This window comes from Larimichthys crocea, unplaced genomic scaffold (genome assembly GCF_000972845.2).
Source record: "Larimichthys crocea isolate SSNF unplaced genomic scaffold, L_crocea_2.0 scaffold148, whole genome shotgun sequence".
NCBI classification, from domain to species: Eukaryota; Metazoa; Chordata; class Actinopteri; family Sciaenidae; genus Larimichthys; species Larimichthys crocea.
Window position 1 is genome coordinate 359,762 of NW_020852030.1, and position 17,409 is coordinate 377,170.

Here is a 17,409-nt window from a genome sequence, read left to right on the forward strand (position 1 = left end):
TGACCACATGATCACCTGACCACATGACCACCTGACCACCTGACCACATGATCACCTGACCACATGACCACATGATCACCTGACCACATGACCACCTGACCACCTGACCACATGATCACCTGACCACATGACCACATGATCACATGATCACATGATCACCTGACCACATGATCACCTGACCACATGACCACATGACCACCTGACCACATGACCACATGATCACATGATCACCTGACCACATGACCACATGTGTTTGCAGTAATCAGTTCTTCTTCTCCTGCCTCTCAGAGGTCGTATCAAACACCTGGACGTCGTGGCGTTGCTCAGGAGGATTCAGCCTCCGTTGGGTTTTGGTAAACTTTGTCCGCACAGAGTGGCCTGTAAGGTAAACACTGCAGGTAACACAGGTGTGTATGATGTCATGTAGAGTCACTGTGAACTAACAGGAAGCTGTCGCTCTCTCAGCGTCTGGTGGCGATGAACATGCCTCTGAACGCCGACGGGATGGTGACCTTCAACGCCACGCTCTTCGCTCTGGTTCGCACCGCCCTCAAGATCAAGACTGAAGGTATCTGATTGGTCCAGAGCAGCAGGAAGTGAAATGTTGATGTCATAATTATGTCTGGCCCCACCCACTGCGTGCTGTTGCTAGGTAACCCTGACCAGGAGAACGAGGAGCTGAGGGTGATCATCAAGAAGATCTGGAAGAGGATGAAACCAAAACTACTGGACGAAGTAATCCCACCACATGAAGGTACAAATACTGCAGTCACTTTGAGTACTATTGCAACTACAAACATCCAGCTGCTAATACTGCATCACACAGTACTAATACTACATCATCACACAGTACTAATACTGCATCACACAGTACTAATACTACACACAGTACTAATACTACATTATCACACAGTACTAATACATCATCACACAGTACTAATACTGCATCACACAGTACTAATACTACATCATCACACAGTACTAATACTGCATCACACAGTACTAATACTACACACAGTACTAATACTACATTATCACACAGTACTAATACATCATCACACAGTACTAATACTGCATCACACAGTACTAATACTACATCATCACACAGTACTAATACTGCATCACACAGTACTAATACTACATCATCACACAGTACTAATACTGCATCACACAGTACTAATACTACACACAGTACTAATACTACATTATCACACAGTACTAATACATCATCACACAGTACTAATACTGCATCACACAGTACTAATACTACATCATCACACAGTACTAATACTGCATCACACAGTACTAATACTACATCATCACACAGTACTAATACTGCATCACACAGTACTAATACTACACACAGTACTAATACTACATTATCACACAGTACTAATACATCATCACACAGTACTAATACTACATCACATAGTACTAATACTACATCATCACACAGTACTAATACTGCATCACACAGTACTAATACTACATCATCACACAGTACTAATACTGCATCACACAGTACTAATACTACACACAGTACTAATACTACATTATCACACAGTACTAATACATCATCACACAGTACTAATACTACACACAGTACTAATACTACATCATCACACAGTACTAATACTACATCATCACACAGTACTAATACTACATCACACAGTACTAATACTACACACAGTACTAATACTACATCATCACACAGTACTAATACATCATCACACAGTACTAATACTACACACAGTACTAATACTACATCATCACACAGTACTAATACTACATCATCACAAAGTACTAATACTTACTGTGAGTACTTGTGTCGTCTCTCAGAGGAGGAAGTGACGGTCGGGAAGTTTTACGCGACATTCCTGATCCAGGATTATTTCAGGAAGTTCAGGAAGAGGAAGGAGAAAGGAGACCTGACCGGAGAGAACGACAACACCAACCCATCTGCTGTCCAGGTGTGTTCACCTGTCTGTCTGCCCACCTGTCTGTCTGCGTGTTCACCTGTCTGCTGTCCAAGTGTGTTCACCTGTCTGTCTGTGTCCACCTGTCTGTGTGTTCACCTGTCTATGTGTTGCAGCTGTGTAAGGCTGGTCTGAAGACTCTGCAGGATCTGGGTCCAGAGATGCGTCTGGCTCTTAACGAGGACCTGGAGGAGGACGAGGAGGTGATGATGGAGGAGCAGGAGCTCGAGGAGAACGCTGCGTTCAAGGTCTATATAAAAGCACGTAGTTTACAGTGTTTAGTGACGTCAGGGTCCGGCTGTGACGGGTTCAGGTCTGTCTGGGTCTCTGCAGGGTGAAAATGGATTTGGACCAGAGAAAGACCAACGAGGCTCCATACTGACCACGCCCACAGGTAAACTACGACATCACATCCTGTGACTTCATTATGTTACTATGGTTACAGACCTTAAACTCCGCCCTCTCTCCGCCCCCCGTCTGCCTCCACCTGCCTGCAGGTCCTGGTGGTGTTGTCGGGTTTGGCGGCGTGTCTAACGGAGGGCTGATCCACCGGGTCGGTTCTCTCACCAAGATGCCGGACAGCATCAGTGAACACGACGAACACCTTCGCCGTGGAGACAACGTGAGGTCATCTGTCAATCATCACCATGGCCGCCGCCCATCAGTGAAGAACAGCCTGCTGGACCACGCCCACAAGAGACCGTCGTACTACAAACATGGCCGGTAAAAATATATATATTTTTTTAAAGATTATTTTTTGGGCCTTTTAAGCCTTTAATGATTGGACAGCTGATGATAGACAGGAAGCAGGGGGCAGAGAGAGGGGGAGGGCCGTCTGATGCTGGATTCGAACCGGGGCCGGCTGCAGCGAGGACTGTAGCCTCCACACACGGGGCGGCCGCTTAACCCACTACGCTACCGACCGCCCCAGCCGGTAAAAATATTAATGTAACATGAGACAAACATGTAGATGGTTAGTCCTCGAGAACGTGGACCTGATGGAGAAAGAACCAGAGCTAGTGAGGAAGGTGGAGCGATGTACAACTACACATAGCCGAGCTCACCTCTACACATAGAACTGGTTCCAGAACCAGAATCCTGGAGAGGGGCTGGACTGTCTCATTTGTCCAGGCTGAGATACCCACAAGTTTAGACCTCCTGGGTTGGAGTTCTGGAGCCTCCACATGACGGAGAGTCTCTGACTGATGTTTGTGATCAGGTCTGAGTATCCGGACTTCTTGGAGTCTCTAGGTGGGAATCCATTCAGAGCCTTCAACACTCATGTGGGTGACGATGGAGAAACCTGGAGGGGAGCGATTGGTAGGAAGTTCAGTGCTCGTCATTGATTGGCTATAACACCGTATAACCGTGTTTGAGCATGATGTCACTCAGGTAAAGAGAGGAGCAGAGGTGTCACCTGATCACCACCTGATGGTGAGTTGGGGTCCTGGAACCATGTTCAAAGCCTCCATTGTTGAAACGGATTGTAGGAGCTGTGGTTAGACCTAACCCAACCCAACTCTGGAATCCAGCAGCGGGTTCTTGATGGGTTCTGAGCTGAAGGCCTCTCAGGCTTGTTTAGTCCAAGGGTCGCTTTAGGCAGCAGAAAGGTACCAGGGGCCCAAGGTGCTGCAGGTTTGGCAGTCACTAAAGTAAAGAGTTCAGGGAGGCCATGGAGAAGAACTTCAGACTCCAGTTCTGTCAGTCCTTTCGATGACTCAGGAAGGAGAAGCTTGGTTTGGCCCAGGCTGTGTTCAGAACTGCTGACCCAGTCTGGTGGTGGAAAGAGCTCCTGAACCTGACCAATAGTCTTCGGACAGAGCCTGAAGACTCGGGAAAGCCTTGCTCACATCTCTGAGGCTGCCAAGGCACCAGGTGTGCACAAGATTAACTCTGAGGTGCTGAAGGCTTCGGATATGTTGGGCTGTATTAACTGACACGCCTGTGGAGGACAAGAACTTTGCAGATGATGTGGTTCTGTTGGCTTCATCGGACTGCGACCTTCTCCATGGTTCTCTGCTGGACAATGATGGATCACTCACTCTGGGTTAGGAGGGAATCAGAACAAAGCTTTCGATTGTCAGGTCCATCTACGCTCCATCCCTCAACTGTGGCCATGAGCTTTGGGTAGTGGATCCTCTGCAGCATGTCCGGGCTCAGCCTCGGAGAGGAGCTCGGACACCCGGGCGATCCGATCAGGATCCTCCTGGACGCCTTCCTTTGGTCCACGTCAACTGGGAGGAAACCTTAGGCTCAAAGAGGACGCCGTTTGTCTTGATTGACAGATCTCTCAGCCAGTCACACTCTCTTGTTCTGCAGGCGGGACTCGAGAGACTCGAGAGACTCAAGGGACCGGTACTGGAGGAACGGGGACATGGAGGCACACGGAGAGCAAGGTTACTACAGCCGAGAGGACGACAACGACAGCATCACCTCCAGAGACAGGTACACACAGACAGACAGGTACACACGGACAGACAGGTACACACAGACAGACAGGTACACACGGACAGACAGACAGACAGACGGGTACACAGAGACAGACAGACAGACAGACAGACGGGTACACAGAGACAGACAGACAGACAGACAGACAGGTAAACACACCTGTGTGTGTCCTCGTAGGCGTTACCCTGACGACTAAGGATGTAACGATGCATCGTGCCACGATTAAAATCGGTACAAATGCGTGACGACTCGCATCGGTTGACAGAAAAAATGAATCGCGATTCTTGGCGAATGCGAGAGAAGTAGGACATGTTGTTTTTCGTCTTTATTTTTATTAGAAATAGGTTACGTTGTGGCCGCAGCTTCCGCTGCCCCGTCACACACACACACACACACACACACACAACACAGACCCTCCAGGAATTCACGATGTTGCGATTTGCAACTTCAACGCAACTTCAGTGAATTCCCGTGAATTCAGGGCGGTGTTGCAATCACCGCAACTTTTCCGCAACTTCCGCGCAGTCTGCACGGGGGATTAAACTCGGGGCAGGGAGGCCGCACGGTGCGGGAGGATCCCCTCATGGGACCTCTCCCCGGCGCTGGCTGGCCCCCGCCGGGTGCATTTCCTCCGAGGTGGTGCGCCGCGACCGGCTCTGCGCTTACAGCGCCCGGACCTCGCCGTGTCCCAGGGCCGTGGACTCTCATTAAAGGGTTAATGAGCTATCATCTTGTTTTTATTTTCAGTTAGCTCATACTTCAAGCTGAAAGGTAATGGTCAGATCAGCTGCTTGCTGGCAGCCCTAATAAGAACACAAACTGTTTGAGAGTTTCTGTAAAGAGAGATTTTTTTCCTACAAATAAAAAGATAATTTTATTTGGTCAGAGTTTGTCTGTAGCTTATTTTGATTTAAAAAAAATCGTGAAAAAATCGTATCGTGAACAAAAAATCGTGACTCGAATCGAGTCGTGAGTTGAGTGTATCGTTACATCCCTGCTGACGACCGTCCTCTATACAGAGACCACTACGATGGCCACGCCCCCTACTCCAACGGTAGCTATGGTGGCTACAGCGAGGGAGGGAGGACGACCCGGAGACGCCTACTTCCTGCCACGCCCACAGGTAAGAGGATGTCACCGTCGATGTGATCAATATGAGACATGACCTACATCAGAGGTACCAGGTGAAGTGTCAATGAATCAAACACACCTGAGCCGTGACATCATCACTGACAGCAGAGAGGGGTGCGTTTGTTTTGTTGTTGTCTGTCAGGTCGTAAGCCGTCGTTTAACATCCAGTGTCTGAGGCGGCAGGGCAGCAGTGACGACCTGCCGATCCCTGGGACGTACCACCCTACCTCACCGCCACGCCGTACACGCACACAGGTATCACACACACACACAGGTAACACACACACACAGGTAACACACACACACAGGTAACACACCCACACAGGTAACACACACACAGGTAAGACACGTAACCCCGCCCCTCTTCTTCAGTGTCATGTGACCCTCCTCTCTCTCGTCCTCAGCAAACCTTCAGTAGTTACGAGTCTCGTCACTCCTCCGGTCTCTCATCGGCGGCCTCCTCTGCTTCCTGGGCGAACCCGTGTCCTCGCCGTGGGCGCCTCCTCTATGCTCCTCTCATCCTGGTGGAGGAGGAAGGAAGCCCACCCTGGGGAGGAGGAGCAGGGGAAGGAGGAGGAGAGGGGAAGAAGGGAGGGGCAGGAAGAGGTAAGGAGACAGGAAACCTCTGTGGCACGCTAACGGTGGCGCTCAGGTAAACTCACCTGTCTGTTGGCGTCTTCATCATCAGGTGTCAGTGTGACAGGTGCAGCACCCAGACCGGCGTGGTACGGTGGCCCTGCAGGGTCCTCAGGTATGAAGGAGATATGTTACAGTTGTGATCATGGCTCTGTTGTCATCATGTACCTGAAGGTGTCATGTGACTCTGGTCGTTGCAGCTCCGCCTCCGTACAGGGCGTACACCACCCTCAGAGTTCCCTCGCAGCTCGGCGCTCCGCTCACCGAGAAACGAGGATCAGCTGACAGTCTGGTGGAGGCGGTGAGGACGCGTCGATTGGTCCTGATGTTGGTCATGAGCTCGCGGTCAGACCGCCACCGCTGACTCTTCTTCTTCTTCTCTGCAGGTTCTGATCTCCGAGGGACTCGGCCTGTATGCTCGGGATCCAAAGTTCGTGGCGTTCGCCAAACGGGAGATCGCTGACGCGTGCCACATGACCGTGGACGAGATGGAGTCGGCTGCAAGCGACCTGCTCGGCACAGGGAGCCATGGTTTACTCGCCAGCACCGCCGCCGACCCCTCCGCACTCTACAGCGACGAGGAGCCAATCAGGACGGGGCGCGACGAGGAGGAGCTGGCCGACGAGATGACCTGCGTGACATCATTCTGAGGGGCTGAAGCTCTGGGCCAATCAGGGAGAAGACTGACTTGGCATCAGTCATTCACAGTACGTTTGGCCAATCAGGTGACAAGACAAAGAGGGCGGGGTTTTAAATGAAGGTTGTCATGGAGACAGACATTTTGAGCCTGGTGACGTGTCCCGTGAGCTCGTTAGCACGCAAACAATGCTAAGCTCCCACAATGCATTGGACTGTTAACCAGCTGTAGCTTAAGATGCTAACTCTGCAGCAAGCTAGCTCAATGCTAAACTTAGCTCAATGCTAAACTTAGCTCAATGCTAAAGTTCGACAGTGTTACAACTCATTAAGTGTTTTAGCACCAGCTAACCTGGCTACATCAAAAGTGCTAACTAACAGCAGCTGTGTAGCATTAGCTCAGAGCTAACAGCAGACACTTTACAATAAGCTAGCTAAACACTGACACAGCAGCGTTAGCTCGTGTTGTAGCATTTATCAGACATGCTCACATTAGCATTAGCATTAGCATGAGCTATCACCGCTCATCTAGCCCGTCCAACAAAAACAGACAATAACTAGCGACAGCTAGCATGCTAGCTCCTGACCTGCTAATGTTTGTCCTTGGCGCTAACGTTAGCATATCTTTATATGTGTTTGTGGTGTAGCTGTAGCCTGTTCTCTCCTCTGTACCCGTGTTGTTGTGACTGACAGTGATGCTACGGTTACCATGGATACCACTGACGGTATGTGAGCTCCGTGCACTCCTGAGCTAACAGCTAACAGACGGGACAGTGTGGGATTCGAACGCGTGATGTGACCAAACATCCACGTTGTTTTATCTGAGTGCTTCCAAAGACTCACAAGCTGTTCTGTATCCTGCGTCTCTGTAGCAGCTCCAGGCTACAGAGACGCAGGATACAAAATGAAAGACGATGTTTGGTCTCATCACGCGTTCGAATCCCACAGGACAGTCTGCAGACCGCGGAGCACGTCACGTTTTCTATCAGCTGTTTTATGGATGTGTTTCTTTCGTTGTTGTTTGATGAACTGAAACGTTTTTTTGCGTTTTCTTTTTTTAAATGTTTCAGATTTTTTACCACACAGAACAAACTGATTCTGTCAGTGTTGTGTCTCATGTGCTCGTGTCTCTTTCAGTGAAGGGCTCTTCATCTCCCACAAAGAAACACCTGAAACTTCTTTACCTCAAATAAACTCTGAAAACAAAGTGACTCTGTGCTTTATTTTGAAAAAAACTCATGTTACCACTTCCTGTGCAGACAGGACGTTAAAATACTGTGGCTCTCTCTGGTTTTAGACGTCACGGAGACTAGTCCAGGTTTTAGACAGTCTGCCGGGACGTCACGGAGACTACGTCCAGGTTTTAGACAGTCTGCGGGGACGTCTCAGAGACTACGTCCAGGTTTTAGTCTTCGCCAAACGTGAACTCCTCCCACTAACATGATGACGCAGTTAGCCCCGCCCCTTCTCACATTTCCGTTTTTTCCTGTTTTTCAAAATAAAATAAATCTGATGACGTGTTATAAAAAATATATTTATCTTCATCATCAACTTTCATCTCCTCTGAACAATAATTAACAAGAAATAAAACATGAACACACAACAGACTATGAGGGGCCGTCAGGGACATTATTCAGAAATACCTCTCACACACACTACTGAAATATTACGCTCTTACACACACTAGTGAAATGCTCTCACACACTCTACTGAGCGACACTCTCACACACACACTACTGAAATCTTTCGTCTTACACACACTAGTGAAACGCTCTCAACACACTACTTAAAATACTGCTTTACACACATAGTGAACGCTCTTACACACACTAGTGAACGCTTCACCCACACTACTGAATATTACGCTCTTACACACACGTGAATACGATCTTACACACCTAGTGGAAACGCTCTCACACACACTAGTGGAACCGCTCTCACACACTCTAGTGAAACGCTTCTCACACACACTATTGAAATATTACGCTCTTCACACACTAGTGAAACGCTCTTACACACACTGTGAAGCTTCACAGCACACTGAGACACCTCCACCACACAAATATACGCTCTTACACCACTAGTGAAACGCTCTCACACACTCTAGTGAAAACACTCTCAACACACACTAGTGAAATTGCTCTCCACCACTCTAGTGAAACACTCTCACACACATTAGTGAAATGCTCTCACACACTCTAGTGAAAACACTCACACACATCTAGTGCACAATGGCTCTCACACACTCTAGTGAAACACTCTCACACACACTAGTGAAATCCCCGGTCAGGCGTCCGTGCCGCGTTACCAAGCTCAGCAGAGCTCGGGACATGGACAACCAGGACAACCAGGCCAACAGCTGGGTTGCGCCGCGCCATTGCTGCCGCGAGACGGGAAAAGCGCCGTAGGCCAGCTCTCCACGGTGTCGGCACTCAAGGGGCGTGGGCACTGTTGCGCTCGCTGTTGCATTAGATAATGTTCGAATGTCTCGCTGATGACAAATGTTGTTGGTAGCGTGGCAGCTCTGTAAGTCCACTGGAAAGCTCCTCCTGGCGCGACATCTGCAACCCAACGATGCTTCGCTCCCTCTTTACGACCCGCCTTCCGGTTTACACTGAAATGCCTTCCGGTTACACTGAAATCCAATAGAGTGTGTGAGAGCATTTCACCGTGTGTGTGAGAGTTACTAGTGTGTGTAGAGTGTTTCACTAGATGTGTGAGAGCATTATGGGTTGTGAGAGTGTCCTTTGGGTGTGAGAGTGTTCACTAGTGTGTGTGAGAGGTTCACTAGTGTTGTGAGGCTTCACTATGTTTGAGAGTGTTCACTAGTGGTGTGAGAGTGTTCACTAGTGGTGTGACGAGCGTTTCACTAGTGTTGTGTGGAGTGTTTCACTAGGAGTGTGTAGAGCATTTCAACTAGTTGTGAGAGTGTTTCACTAGTGTGGTGGAGAGTGTTTCACTAGGTTGGGGAGAGCGTTTCATGTTGTGTGTGAGAGTGTTTCCTAGTGTGGTGAGAGTTTTTCACTAGTGTGTGTGGAGGCCTTTCACTAGTGTGTGTAAGAGTGTTATCTAGATGTGTGTGAGAGCATTTTTCACTAGGTGTGTAAGAGCCAGTTATTTAGTAGTGTGTGTGAGAGTGTATTCTGCATAATGTCCCTGAAGGGCAAATAATAAAGACGCCCCTCCAAATGAATCCTACACAAGGCCAGCCGATGCAGTATCCTACCTCCACTGTCTATGTAACGCCCTCCTCGATCGCCTCCTCCCTCTCTCTCCCTCCTCTCTCTCTCCCTCCCTCCTCCCTCCACCCTCCACCCTCCTCCTCTCTCCATCCTCCCTCCTCCCTCCTCTCTGCCTCCTCTCCATCCTCTCTCTTCTCGACAGGCGCAGGATGGACGTCGTAAATCAGGTCTGTTTGTTCATCTTCTTCTTCATTTGATGTTTTTTTTGGTTCTTCTCCTTCATCTTCATCAGTTCGGTTCGGTCGGTTCCGCTCGGGTGTGTTCATGTCGTGTTTCGGCTCGGCCCGCCGGGATTCATGTTTGTCTCCCGGTGAAGCAGCTCAGTGTCGGAGGCAGATTACAGATTCAGGGAACATTCAGGGAACATTCGGGGAACATTCGGGGGGATTTTTGTGATTTTAATCATGACTGTTCGGTTCGGTTCTGGTGGTGATGGATGGACGCAGGCCTGTTTGTGGGCTCTTCAGCCCTGCGCGCTGCCTGCAGGAACCTGTGTGTGTGTGTGTGTGTGTGTGTGTGTGTGTGTGTGTGTGTGTGTGTGTGTGTGTGTAAAATGGCAGCCGGAGCTGCAGGATGATGATGATGGTGATGGTGATGTTTTTGATTCGGGTCGGTCCGGTTCTGTTTTTATTCTCACGTCTCTCCGCCGAGCTGTCGTGTCTTTATCCCGGTTTCACCCGGTTTTACCCGGGTTCACCTCCTCCTCCTCCTCCTCCTCCTCCTCCTCCTCAGCAGCTGCTGTAAGATGGAGACCGAGAAAAAAAAACTGTCCTGAAAACACAAAAACACGAAGAAATACTGCAACATGACTGATACTGCAGTAATACTACAGTAATATTATTATAATATTACAGTAATATTATAATAATACTACAGTAATATAATATTACTGTAATATTATTATAATATTACTGTAAGATTAGTGCAGTAATGCTACTGCTTTGCAGTACTACAACAGTCAATTACGTAGTATTACTGTGAAGTGATGAGATGTGTTTAGCGTAATATGAAATATTTTTCATGTTTGTTTTTTTACTGTTAAATATAGAAATGAATATTTAAATATTTGAACTTCTCAGGTCAGATTGATTCTCTTGAATTATATTTATTTAAAAAAAATCAGGTCACATGTTGTCATATGTGTGAGTTCATATGAATATGTAATGTTTGATATATTTAATATTAATGTTAATATGTTAATGTTAATTTGATATAGTTAATAGTTAAGTTTGATATATTTAATGTGTTAATGTTAATATATTTAATGATGTTATGGTTGAATATATTTAAATGTGTTAAGTTGATATATTTAATATGTATGTTTAATATGTTAATATGTAATGTTGAAATTTAATAGGTTTAATTTAATATATTTAATCGACAGATAAGGAGTCAAAAGGAAAACTTCTGGAAAGTCTGATTTTTGTGGAGAACAGTCCACCGTCGAGCCAGAACCAGGCTGAAAGTTCTGACAACCATTCTGACAATGTTTGACAACGTTGCAGCTTCTCGCTGTCGTACTCAGTCCGAACAAAAGTCGATAAATGAAACGTGTTGTGAATGTTTTGACAGAACGTTTCTCTGAGTTAAATCTGATCCGGCAGAAACCTGGAGAGACCTGAACGTAAACAACATTCAGACTGGCCGGCTGCAGGGAAACGTTCTTTAGACGTTCTTTAGATGTTCCCACTATCATCTCTTCATGTGACACGTTGTCTCGATGTTTTCAGAACGTTTGACGCCTCACAGGACTGAGCTCATGTGAGCAGTGCATGATGGGAGTGTTAGTGTTACGTGTGTCAGCTGATCTGTCATGAACTGACTGATGTTCATGAATTATTGAATGATTATTATAATGAAGATTATTATCTGATATATAAACCGAGGCACAGTGTAAATATTACAGACGTCAGTGACGCAGCAGCAGGAAGTCGTCGTCATGTGACTTTTATTTAAATATAATAATCATTCATCAAACCATCAGACAACTGAGTCAAGACTTGATATTTAACATGGCTTCGCTATTCACATTAAATTAAACAACCTGCTCTGTCTGTCTCTGTCTGTCTTCGTCTCCGTCTGTCTGTCTGGTGCTGTCTGTCTGTCGCCTTCCGTTCTGTCCTTGTCCTGCTCTGTCTGTCGTCGTCTCTCTGTCCTCTTGTCTTGTCTGTCTTCGTCTCTCTGTCTGTCTATCTTTGTCTGCTCGTCTTGTCTCTGTCTGTCTGTCCTGCCTTCGCTCGTCTCTGTCCTGTCTGTCTGTCTCTCTGTCTGTCTGTCGTCTGTCTGTCGGTCTCTCTGTCCTCTGGTCTGTCTGGTCTGTCCTGTCTGTCTGTCTCTCTGTCTGGCTGTCTGTCCTTCTGTCTCACTGTCTGTCTCTCTGTCTCTCTCTCTGTCTGTCTTGTTGTGCCTGTCTGTGTCTCTCTGGGTTCTCTTCCTGTCTCGTCTGTCTGTCCTGTCTGTCTGTCCTGTCTGTCTGTCTGTCTTGTCTGCCTGGCTCTCTGTCTCTGTCTGTCTTCTGTCTCGCTCTCTGTCTGTCGGTCCCTGTCTGTCGTCTGTCGCTCTCTGTCTGTCCCTGTCGTCCTCTTCTGTCTGTCGTCTCTCTGATCTGTCTCTGTCTGGCTGTCTGTCTGCTTCCTGTCTGTTGTGTGCCTCTGGCTGTCTCTCTCGTCTGTCTGTTCTGTCCTGTCTCTCGTTGTCTGTCTGTCTGGCTCTCTCTGTCTGTCTGTCTGTCTGCTCTGTCTGTCTGTCGTCCTGTCTCTCTGTCTGCTTTCTGTCTGTCTGTCTGTCTCTCTCTGTCTGTCTGCTGTGGCTGCCTGCCTGTCTGTCCTGTCTGTCTGTCCTCTCTGGTCTGTCTCTGCTCTGTCTGGTCTGTCTCTCTGTCTCTGTTCTGTCCCCCACACTTTCGGTACCTCTCTTCTCTGTCGGCTGTCCCTCTCTGTCTCTCCTCTGTCTGCCTGCCTGTCTCTCTGCAGCTGGTGGCTCAGGGTCAGTTCCGGGTCCTGAAGGTTCCTCTGGGCTTCATTAAGGCTTTAGAATGGGTGAGTTCATCAGATGAAGAATGATTCCATGTTCAGTGTAATTCATCATTATTATTAAATTCAATTATTATTTAATAAATTAAAAATTCACTTCTGCCTCCATATTTCATTTTTTCCGTCCGTCTCTATGCAGACGACGTGTTTCTGTCTCTGTGTTCACCTGTCACAGGTGACTCAGCACTTTCATCACATGACAGGAAATGAATTCAGAAGTTGATCTGGAATTATTTCAATGTTTCTAAAAAATCCTGAAAACATACAAGAAACATTCAAAATGTTCCCACAATGCACTGAGAGGAGAATAAGATTCAGGACACACACACACACACACACACACACACACACACACAGTGCCAAGCAGGGATTGGACAGCAGGTCTGACTGTGACCACCTGCTCACTATGTGTGTGTGTGTGTGTGTGTGTGTGTGTGTGTGTGTGTGTGTGTGTGTGTGTGTGTGTGCGTGTGTGTGTTAATGCTTCACACTGAGTTTGTATCAATAGATGTGAAGATGATGATGAGTCATATAACACTTCACACACACACACACACACACACACACACTTCACACACACACACACACACACACACACACAGCGGACAGCTGATGTTAGCTCAAAGCGGTGCTGTTTCCACGGTAACGACCTCTGCGTTTGTTTTGTTCCTCCAGTTTTTCGCCATCTTCGCCTTCTCCACCTGCGGGAGTTATTCTGGGATGTTCCGGATGTCGGTGGACTGTAAGAACCAGACGGACAGCGACCTGAGCATAGAGGTGGAGTTTGAGTACCCGTTCAGGTCAGTGTGACACGGGTCACGTGTTCTCTAACATGCATCACGACGCGTGTTTGGACGATTTAAAGATGATTTATCTACTGATTACACCTCACCTCACCCTCTCCTGCAGGGAGGCTCTAAAGTCGAGATCTAAAAAACTTTGTTGTCACTAAATTCTGAATCTAAACGGATTTCTTTCAGTGTTTGGGTCAGATGAAGCTGCTGACTGCTGGGCTGGACATTCGGTCTAAAAACAAATGTTATTAAACTCCTCCCCCTCTCAGACTCCACCAGGTGTATTTCGACTCCCCCACCTGTCAGGGTGGGAACAAGGACCGACTCTTCCTGGTTGGTGACTACTCGTCCTCGGCCGAGTTCTTCGTCACCATCGGCGTCTTCGCCTTCCTCTACTCCACGGCGGCTCTCAGCATCTACGTCTTCTTCTTTGAGAAGTACAAGGAGAACAACAAGGGTCCCCTGATCGTAAGTTCACGGCCCTGACGCATCGCTCACAGGTGACCTAATATCACTCATACATTGTGTGTGTGTGTGTGTGTGTGTGTGTGTGTGTGTGTGTGTGTGTGTGTGTGTGTGTGTGTTCAGGACCTGGGTGTGACCGGAGTGTTTGCCTTCATGTGGCTCGTGAGTTCAGCAGCCTGGGCCAAAGGTCTGTCCGACGTGAAGACGGCGACGGACCCTGATAAAGTAGTCACTCTGATCCCCGCCTGCAGAGTTTCAGGGAACACCTGCCGTGAGGTCCACGACCCGGTCATGTCTGGACTCAACACCTCTGTGGTGAGTCCTGATGGAGCCTGAGGGCCGAGCATGTCACAGACGGGTCACAGACGGGTCACAGACGGGTCACATCCTGTCAGCTGATTCCTCCGTCCTCTTTCAGGCTTTCGGTTTTATTAACCTGGTCCTGTGGGTGGGGAACCTCTGGTTCGTCTTCAAGGAGACGGGCATCATCGCCCCCTTCATGCGAGCTCCGCCTCCTCAGGAGAAGCACGCAGCACCAGACGCCTACGGCCAGCAGGGGGCGTACGAACAGGACCCGTACGCCAGCAACCAGGGAGGATACCAACCCGACTACAGCCAGCAAGGATACAACCAGGTAACGCCCTGTTCACACCTGCTGTTACCATGGTGACCACAGGTAGCTGTCAGTCCTCACAAATGAAGGATTCAGAATCTGTTGCAGACGTCAGGGGTAACCATGGAAACCAGATCCAAACGGATCAGAACCTCCAGACCGGTCCAGGCTAACCTAGCTTAGCACAAACAGCCTCGCTTCACCCAAAAATACGACAAGAGAAGAAGAACAAAGTTATTGATCAGTCAGCTGATTATTGATCAGTCAGATGATTGTTGATCAGTCAGCTGATTGTTGATCAGTCAGATGATTATTGATCAGTCAGCTGATTATTGATCAGTCAGATGATTATTGATCAGTAATTGTTGGTAAAAACATTAATTAGACATTAAAACAAGTTTGTCAGTTCTTCAAACATGAAAAAGAAAAACAATCAAATTTTCTCACTCACTACACAAAGTACTCTGTGTACTGCATGTACTCTGTGTACTGCATATACTCTGTGTAGTGCATGTACTCTGTGTACTCTGTGTACTGCATATACTCTGTGTAGTGCATGTACTCTGTGTACTCTGTGTAGTGCATGTACTCTGTGTAGTGCATGTACTCTGTGTACTCTGTGTACTGCATATACTCTGTGTAGTGCATGTACTCTGTGTGCTTTCTGTGTGTCATGTTGTTTCCTGTGGTTTCCAGGATGCAGAGTACGGTCAGGGCTACGCCCAGCAGGGGGCGCCCACCTCGTTCTCCAATCAGATGTGAACTGACAGGAAGCAGGTGAGACACACAGGAAATGGAGTCTGATTGGTCGAGTTGATTTGTTTAATTTAGACGATGTTCAGTCATCTTCTTCTTCTTCTTCTTCTTCTTCTTCTTCTTCTTCTTCTTCTTGTGTTTTCTTCACAGGAAGCGTCGGAGTGAACCACAGTGGGTCGCCTGCAAACTACCCACAATGCAACACTCCTGTCTGTCTGCAGAGTAAGTGGGTGGGGGGGGTGGGGGGGATAGATGTTCACTATAATGAGTCGATGTGTAAATGAGAAGAGAGAGTTATAAACAATAAATCCACGACTTGAACGAAAACAACAACGACGAGCCGACCAATAGAAAGCTGCGCTGGTGTGGAGTCATCATATTCTAACCTGTGGACAGAATGTTTGTTTGTGTTGTAAAGATATCACTGAACAGATATATAATATATTCATGTTTCCTATTCAACCCCGCCCACCGCCGTATAACCCCGCCCCCTCGGTATGCCTCCCCCAATCAATGGGCCAGATTCACACCGGCCAATCACAAAGCTGTTCAGACTGGGTTCACACCAATCAGGCACACACCAGATAAAACTGGATCCAAACTGATGACATCACGTCCCAGCTGTTCGCTGTTTGTCTTGCTGCATGTAAATATCAACAACAGGAAGTGATGTCACTCCGGAGACGCAGTGAACCCAGTCTGGAGTCCGGCTTCACGGTGACGGCGCCGGGTGGAGAGTGGATCCAAAATGGCTCCTCGTCATTACAGTTTGCACTGTTTGTACGTCCGTTACATTCCTGCTGCTGGAGCGCCGCCTGAATAATTAACAAACAAACGTCAACAACACGTCAACAACACGTGAATGACATGTTAACGACACGTCAACGTTGACAACACTAATGTTAGAACAGAAACCAGCTGACATGAAAATGGACGCCTGTGAGACCTGCATCAACATAAATAAACAAAGTTTGAATAAATAAACAAAGTTTGAATAAATAAACAAAGTTTGATTTATACAAAAAGGCAATAAATCCACACGTGACGAGAAACAACAACGACGAGGCCGACAATGACAGCTTCGCTGGTGGTGGAGTCATCATATTGCATAAGCTCTGTGGACAGAAATGTTTGTTTGTTTGTAAAGATACACGAACAGATATATAAATATATTCATTTTTCCTATTCAACCAACCCCAAACAACCCGCCCAACCGCCGTATAAGCAAACCCATAACACGCCCCCTCGGTATGCATCCCCCCAATCAATGGGCCAATTCACACACACACACAAACACCGGCCAATCACATCACAAAGCTGTTTCCAGACTGGGTTCACAAACCCTATGCAGTGCACACAAATGAGCCAGATAAACTGGATGCCAAAACACTCGGACATCACAAATCCGTCCCAGCTTGTTCGCTGTGGGATCTTGCTGCAGTAAATAAAGAACAACCAGGAAGTTGTTGTGGTCACTTGTCGGGAGAAAACTACCGGAGGACCAGTGAACAATCTGGATCCCGGCTTCACTGTGAACAAGGCGCCGAGTGAGAGTGATCCAAAAAAGTGGCTCCGCGTCATTACAGTTGGCACATGTTTTAACGTCCGTTCATTTCCTACTGCTGGAGCGACACGCTCTGAAATAATTAAGAACAAAACAAACGTCAAACAACAAGTCAC

At 47.6% G+C, this 17,409-nt stretch overlaps 3 protein-coding genes across 4 annotated transcripts in view; 2 read left to right on the top strand and 1 right to left on the bottom strand.

The window, feature by feature from the left end:
• The window catches only part of cacna1fb (calcium channel, voltage-dependent, L type, alpha 1F subunit), a 32,937-nt gene extending 25,210 nt beyond the window's left edge, over positions 1-7,727 (top strand). Inside the window, 14 exon segments of the mRNA XM_027275647.1 lie at positions 147-385; positions 466-568; positions 653-754; positions 1,840-1,970; positions 2,093-2,224; positions 2,310-2,370; positions 2,474-2,699; positions 4,296-4,421; positions 5,444-5,547; positions 5,698-5,810; positions 5,960-6,161; positions 6,244-6,306; positions 6,392-6,492; positions 6,578-7,727. Coding sequence (XP_027131448.1) covers positions 147-385; positions 466-568; positions 653-754; positions 1,840-1,970; positions 2,093-2,224; positions 2,310-2,370; positions 2,474-2,699; positions 4,296-4,421; positions 5,444-5,547; positions 5,698-5,810; positions 5,960-6,161; positions 6,244-6,306; positions 6,392-6,492; positions 6,578-6,841 — 1,967 coding nt within the window. The 3' untranslated portion in view covers positions 6,842-7,727.
• A 2,491-nt stretch (positions 7,728-10,218) lies between these two features.
• On the top strand, positions 10,219-16,050 carry sypa (synaptophysin a). Its single transcript, XM_027275645.1, has 8 exons — positions 10,219-10,236; positions 13,042-13,107; positions 13,777-13,901; positions 14,165-14,363; positions 14,484-14,675; positions 14,779-14,994; positions 15,670-15,750; positions 15,880-16,050. The coding sequence occupies exons 1-7, from the start codon at positions 10,219-10,221 to the stop codon at positions 15,733-15,735; spliced, it is 882 nt and encodes a 293-aa protein (XP_027131446.1). The 3' UTR covers positions 15,736-15,750; positions 15,880-16,050.
• The window catches only part of lhfpl4b (LHFPL tetraspan subfamily member 4b), a 23,198-nt gene continuing 16,554 nt past the window's right edge, over positions 10,766-17,409 (bottom strand). For both annotated transcript variants that reach the window (XM_027275644.1, XM_027275642.1), the window contains one exon: positions 10,766-10,796. The gene's annotated coding sequence lies outside the window, so the exon portion shown is untranslated. The remainder of the gene's footprint in view (positions 10,797-17,409) is intronic.